This window comes from Trifolium pratense, linkage group LG5 (genome assembly GCF_020283565.1).
Source record: "Trifolium pratense cultivar HEN17-A07 linkage group LG5, ARS_RC_1.1, whole genome shotgun sequence".
Classification (NCBI taxonomy): Eukaryota; Viridiplantae; Streptophyta; class Magnoliopsida; order Fabales; family Fabaceae; genus Trifolium; species Trifolium pratense.
Window position 1 is genome coordinate 46,710,520 of NC_060063.1, and position 7,106 is coordinate 46,717,625.

The 7,106-nt window shown below is 35.4% G+C and overlaps 1 protein-coding gene across 1 annotated transcript; it reads right to left on the reverse strand.

Annotated features, from left to right (window-relative positions):
• Positions 1-2,431: 2,431 nt before the first annotated feature.
• Positions 2,432-6,060, reverse strand: LOC123887503 (F-box/FBD/LRR-repeat protein At4g26340-like). The gene is made up of 5 exons (XM_045936829.1): positions 5,559-6,060; positions 4,235-4,682; positions 3,915-4,073; positions 3,453-3,731; positions 2,432-2,736 (listed from the first exon to the last, which is right to left on the reverse strand). The coding sequence occupies exons 1-5, from the start codon at positions 6,044-6,046 to the stop codon at positions 2,704-2,706; spliced, it is 1,407 nt and encodes a 468-aa protein (XP_045792785.1). The 5' UTR covers positions 6,047-6,060; the 3' UTR covers positions 2,432-2,703.
• Positions 6,061-7,106: the final 1,046 nt, after the last annotated feature.

Below are 7,106 nucleotides of genomic sequence, written 5' to 3' on the forward strand. Positions count from 1 at the left end.
ATTGATCAACTTATTCAAAACTAATGAGAAAAATGTTCAACAGACCTTAACATGAATGAAATTAGCTCCTGCTTGATTGGCAACAGCTTTGGCAGTCGGTGTTTTTCCACAGCCCGGAGGCCCATACAGTAAAATTCCCGTCTCAAGATTCATCCCAAATTCTTGAAATAAATAAATCCAGTAAAACATTGAAGTGATAATGTGATTGTAATACAACTCAAGATACTAAGGGACATGACACAAAAATAAGCTCATTATGTAAACAGATTTAGACCAAAACAAGAATTAATCTAAGAAAAAGCACTAAAATTGATTATGGTATCAAAACTCATACATAGATCATCATTGCAATCCTTTGGTTTGGATTTACATGAATCCAAATCATGCATTTCATTCACAACCTTCTTATAAACATCTATACCTCGCCAATTGTTTACCAAATAGAAAAACTTAACTGAATGATTTGGCCATATAATGGAGAGGGTATCGAAGGTATAAAAGTTGATTTGACTATATGATAGTTTATTTTTCTAAACTACTTGATCCATGCGTTGACGTCAATTAACAGAAATTGCATTTAAAAGGTGTAGTATTAAACATTACCTTATAAGTTATAATCATCAGGATGTTTCATACGTTTTAGAATGTAGTTGTCAAACACCTCTCTTACATGATCAAGCGCACCAACATCTTCCCATTTAACATTAGGAATGGCAGCGAATCCTTCTCTTGTTAATGAAGGTTGCACCATTTTGATTGCTTCCTGTACAAAATATATATGATGATATTTATCCATTAAAATAAACGTCGAACGAAAATCCAAGACTACAATACAAATCTTGGACTAGAAATTTTTTCAGATTTATACAGAAAGAAATTTTGTTAAAAAGGTAAACAAATATAAAGCACCTCAAAATCAGACATTGTGATCGCACATTTCTCTATATCATTTTCATGCAACAAAGGTTTCTTCCACGAATCTTCATCAGGCTCATTCGTGAGATCTTGAGATAATTTAAATTTCATTTCATTACATATCCTGTTCATTGCCACAATGCCAGCCTCATTGGCCAGAGCTTCTAAATCAGCACCAACAAATCCTGACGTAGACGTGGCTAATTTTCGCAAATCAACAAAACTGTCATGTTTTTGTTTGCGAGTAACCACGGTAAGAATCTTTTCCCTGCCAGATTCATTAGATAGTTATCTCACGGTCAAAACGACCAGGCCTTCTCAAAGAAGAGTCAATAGCATTGGGCTTATTTGTTGCTCCAATTACAAGAACATGGCGATGAGGTTCGTCAGGAGCCTCTGAATCATCATTAGCTTTCTCTATACAAATCATTACCTGTGTGACACGGTAATTCGCTTTCCTGTATAATTGCCATCACAGCAAGTCCGTTACCACGGTAATTCGCTTTCCTGTAAATATGATTGATCCATATTTCCCAGTCAAGTGTGACACTTCCTCCCTCCTTGCTTTGAATACTAGTTACAACTTCCTTAGAATCTAACTCATCCTTCTTGCTAGCTTTAGACTTATGTTGAGAAACCTCTGAGCCACTCCTTGTCTACCCCGCGGATCAAACCACCACAGCTCGCGCGGCCATTAGCATTACTCACACCATCCGTATTGAGCTTTACCCTAACCCATATCCAACGGCATCCACTTGTTTTAAACTAAGTGCATTTGCTTATGGGAATAATATTGAAATACTTAACCGAATTTTGGAATTAGGATATATATACTTAACATATAGTTCTCACATCGTCGTTGTTCAGGAGTTTCATTTTGCTGACAAAATTTATTTTGTGCTAATCAACATTTCTCATTAAGAAGATAATTGTTGTAATTCGTCAAAAAAAAAAAAAAAATTTCTCTTTTCTTCTTTTTTTTTTGGTCCAAAGGAAATGGATTCTCTATAGCTATGAATTAGTGCAATTAAAGTTTTTGGCTGCAGGATTAATATTGGACGACGTGTATTTTAAGTTATGTTTTAAAGTAGATTCAATGGAGCTTAAATAGTACGAGGTATTTGAGAAAGTTTGTAGTCGGCTATAGTCAAATTGTGTGAATGTGCTGATTGGTTGGCTAAATATGGAACTCAGTCAGATGTTAATATTAAGTTTGTAGTTGGCTATAGTCAAGTTTGTAGTTGGCTATAGTCAAATTGTGTGAATGTGCTGATTGGTTGGCTAAATATGGAACTCAGTCAGATGTTAATATTAAGTCATGTGCTGCTTGCGGATGCAACGGGTGTCTTGAGGCAGCGTCCTCGTTAGTTTGTGTTGTTGTCTTTTTATTTTCCCCTTTATCAAAAAAAATAAATTGTGTGAATGTAAACACGAAAATAATAATAATAATAATAATAATAATAATAATAATAATAATAATAATAATAATAAAAAGAGAGAAGTTAATTGTAGTTAACTTCATGATTGTTGTTGTTGGTATAAACAATTTGACTTCATGTTTTGTTTGTGTATATATATATTTTTTTTGTAAAGAAGAGGAATGAAGACCGAAAAAGAAAAACTAATTATGTCCTGACATTAAACTAGTTGTCAATAGACTTTTGAATCTAATGAAATGCAAAATACATATTATACGTTTTGCTCCGACCGTCCTCTTTGTAGAGAAGCCGAAATAATCCGAACAAACATTATCTCTCTGTAGTGAAGGCGAAATGATCCGAGCAAACATTATTTGGGGTACTTCAAGAGGCAAAGTTGTTTCTGCAATTCAAAAACATATTTAAATTACATTAGTACTTCTCTTTTTATGCAAAAGAGCATATTCTTCACAATATACACTTGTAGTATGCCTATTGTAAGGCTTGGTCAATTATGAAATCAACATAATATAATGTAATTTCCCCTAATGAAAGAAATCCATAACAAAACTTAGTGAGAAAGAAACTGATAACTGATCAACGAGACTACATTTCAAACTGAATACAAATATCACAAGACTATCTTATTCTTATTTTATATTGTGTATAAGATCAAACTGATCAAGAATACAAGGTTTGTCATCAGCTTATAAAAGAAAGAAAGTGCTTCATCAACAAAGGTGATTTTGATCCATCAAAGTGAACACAAATGTCCACAATTAAACAAAGTTTTAGTTGCAGTTACGATGACAATAATATCACAAAGTAGAAAATCACCAAGTTAGTTTACAACAAGAGGCATCATGAAATCAAATAGTTTTTCTTTAAATTTCACTAATCAAGTAAATGTTGTCATTTTCTTCAATGTTATAGTTATACCAAATTCACCTCCTCTTGCTAAGCATGAAAATAACTAGATCAAATAAAATTTAGAAACTTTGCGACTACGGTATTATGTAATTCCACCACATTATAATTGAAATGTGGTGACACATGCATCTAAAAAGACGATACAGTACGAAGACGGAGAGAATGGATTGAGGGAGTGAGAGATCACACCTTAGGATATACAGCTGTGTCAAATGTAAATTGACACATTTCACAAGCCTTTCGCACATTAAATAATCTTTTGAGAAGGTCGTACTTCGTCTGTAGATCCAAGGAAATATCAGCAACATTCATCGTCTCCAAAACAAGTCCATTTTGCAAAACATACTCAATAAAAAACAATTCATCTTCATATCCTTGACATCCTTTGAACTGAATAAAATTCAGGTGGGATACGAGACAATTAGGAACACTTGGTTGTGGAGCACATCCTAGAATTGGTCGTTGTTCCTGTAGGCAACAACGGACTTGAATTAGATAAAAATATTCATAGTAGTGAATTAATCATGTGCCATACTAGGTGGTTTACGGTGCAATAAGATGCAATTTCTAATTTGTGCAATCTATTTCATAAAAAATTGTTAATTTCACATCAAACTTATATAGACCAAACTAAGCTTCGATTAAACAAACCTTGAACTTGACGTTTTGAATTATAAGAACTTGAAGCAAAGGACATTTATGAAGCAAGCTGAGGAGAGAATTGGAGTTAAACCAGGGAAACTTGAGGTCTAGATGAATCAAATAACGAAATTCTCCAAAAAGTAGATCAGGTGGTTCACCAAGCAGCAACTGTTTGTACACAACAACAACTAATAATTAGTACAAAACTATATCTATAAATTAATCATGCTTTTATTAGAGATATAGTTAATTAATAGCTTGTTATAGTTCGTTACTAACTTGCTCTTTATACATAAATAAATGGACGTATACATAAAATAAAACTTAACTTTGGTTGTTGAACGACTCAACATTAGATGTTTAATCCCAGAGAGAGCATTGAGGAGGTCATGTAACGAGATGACGGAACCAGTCGACCGTGCAAAGACATCAAGATAAGCTGCCGCCACATTGTGCAAGTTGTACATGCTGAAAACATTGCCGAATGTGATTTTCCTAACTATAAGGCACTCAAGATCCGGTGCATCTATCTCAAGGGAAGCTCCAACGTCAGTCTTAGTGCCAATTCTCAGCCTTTTCAAGGACGGTGGGACACAAACTTTGTCGAAGCATACCGGACGAAAGTGAAGATCCAGAACTTCGATGATGGGGCAACCATAGAGAAGTGCATTCAGAGAAGGCACTTCCACTAAACCAATGTTGATTATCATTTTCTTTAGTGACGGCAATCTAACTGTTGTAGAGCTTAGCACTCTTACACTAATTCCACCCGCAAGACTGAGGAACAAACAAGTACTGTTATATTAGAATTCATGAAACAAAATTCAAATATACTAGTTTTTGCTTTTGAACTTTCTTGTACTTATTATTTTTTATTTCATTTTTTTTTCGTTTAACATAATATAGTTATTTAGTTTCCGCCGCTATTAGCGACGACTAGTCTCCAAATTCTTTTCATACACCGAGACAAAAATTGAACCCTTGACCTTAATGGGCCCAAGCCCTTTCATTATTGGTCTTGTACTTTTTTTTTTTTGTCAAGTAGTCTAGTGGCTAGAAAATCCACCTTAAAGGTGAATTAGTGGAGTGTCACGGGTTCGAACTCGGGCTCCTCCACATAAAGTGCGATGTTCTTACCAACTGAGCTAAGCTCACGGTCACGGGGACAACAATTTGTTCATCGTGTAAATTGTTATTAAATGTGTGTAATATTATTGGCCTAATGCATCCATGAGTACTTTAAGTTCTGCGCTCGTAACTGTTAGATAAAAAATAAGTCTTAAGTTTAAGTTTTTTAGGTAACAAATAGGTCTTTAAATTTTTTAGCTAACAAATCAGTCATTTAAGTTTCTAACTTGTTGCACGGCTACCGTTCTTCCTGTTATCCTCCCTTCCAATTAGGCCTCAATTGTCTAGACTCATGGTTCACATTAGATTGAGCCTCAAATTCATCATGGTTAACATCAAAATTAGCAGTCATGTCAGTGTAAACTTAAGATAACAAATAGTACAACAAGTTAAAAACTTAAAATAACTACTTGTTATCTGGAAAACATGAAACCTAATTGTTACACACGCAAAATTTCAAAAACCCATGAATGCATTTGGCCAATATTATATTTCCCTAAGCGTAAAACAAAATTGATTCAATACCTGAGTGAAACGAGATTATGAGAAGTGAAGAGGGTTTGAGGGAGCTTGAAATAGGATCCTTGATCATCTTCATTGAGTGTTAGGTTGAGTTCTTCAAGGTAGGGACCAATGACAGAACGAACCCAAGTGTCAACTGAAACTCTCCGAAATTGATCGTGTGAAACGACGTAAGCACATTCCAGAGTCATCTTCTTAATGCCGCGGGGATTACGGAGAAGGTTGAGGACGCCGTTAACCATAACAGCGAAGCTTTTGAATCGTTCAGAATGGTGGTAGTGATAATAATGGGAATCGTCCTTGAAATCGAGAACCGATAGATGCTGCCAAAGGTGTTGCCATCTGCTCGATAAAATGCTTGTTTGAACGGAGATTTTGGTTGGAAGGAAAGATAGGATGCGAGTCAGTACACAGTCAGGTAGATCACTGATTCTGTCTTGGATTTTTGTTTCTAGTTTTTGCAGTTTGTTGGAGGACGACGACTCTGCCATTGTTTTCGCCAAACCCTCACTTCCTTTGTAGCTTGCTATATACTACTCGTGTTAATATAAGAAAATTTATGTGACGTAAAAAAAATAAACAAATAAATAGGGGTGGCAAAGTGGGCATGCCCGCACGGATTAGGCCCGCTCCGTTTAAGCCCGCCCAAAAGCGGGGCGGGGCGGGGAAACTTAGGTGTTCGGGTTCAACAACTCAAGCCCGCCCGTTTATTGGCGAGTTGGTGGGTTGGCGGGCCGGCCCGCCAAATACTTTTTTTTTTTTTAATAGTTTGAATTATAATTTCACAATTCTTACCTACTAGTTGATGTTAAAAAAAATACTAGCAGATTGCATTGAGAGAAGATTGTGAAGTTAAGCAGATTGAATTATAACTTCACAATTCCTTAAAATTCTTACTTCCTATTTTTAAACTAACAGAAAATAGGGATAATTAAGAGTTGAGAGAAGATTGCAACAGAGAATAGAGATAATTAAACTAACCAAAACATTAATTAAGTTAATAAGTAATTCCTTACAATTACCCTTAATTAAACTAACACTTACAATTACCCTTAATTAAACTAACAGAAACATCAACTAAGTTAATAAGTAATTCATTACAATATAAGATAAAATGATAAATACTAGCATAAAGGGAGCACGACGGCGGATGAAATGAATGAGTGAAACAAACAACCCTAATTTTTGCAGAAAAAGAAACGTGAAGTTTCATATGAGAGAAAAATATTACTGGATTGAGATTTAGGCTACTCCAATTTTCAGTAAAAGTAAAAAAAATATAAAAAATTAAAAAGCCCGCGGGCTAACCCGGCCCGTCCCACCCCGCCCCGTTTTTTAGGCGGGTTAGGCGGGGGCGGACCACCTTAAGGTAGCGAGCCGAAAGCCTCAGCCCGGCCCGCCAAAAATGGCGGGTCAAACGGGTCGGCCGGCGAGCCGGCCCGTTTTGCCACCCCTACAAATAAATAAATACGTTGCTTTTTTTGAACCAAAAACAAACATTGCTTAGTCACTTAATTATATGATGGAAAAAAAATTGATGTGGCGGTTCAG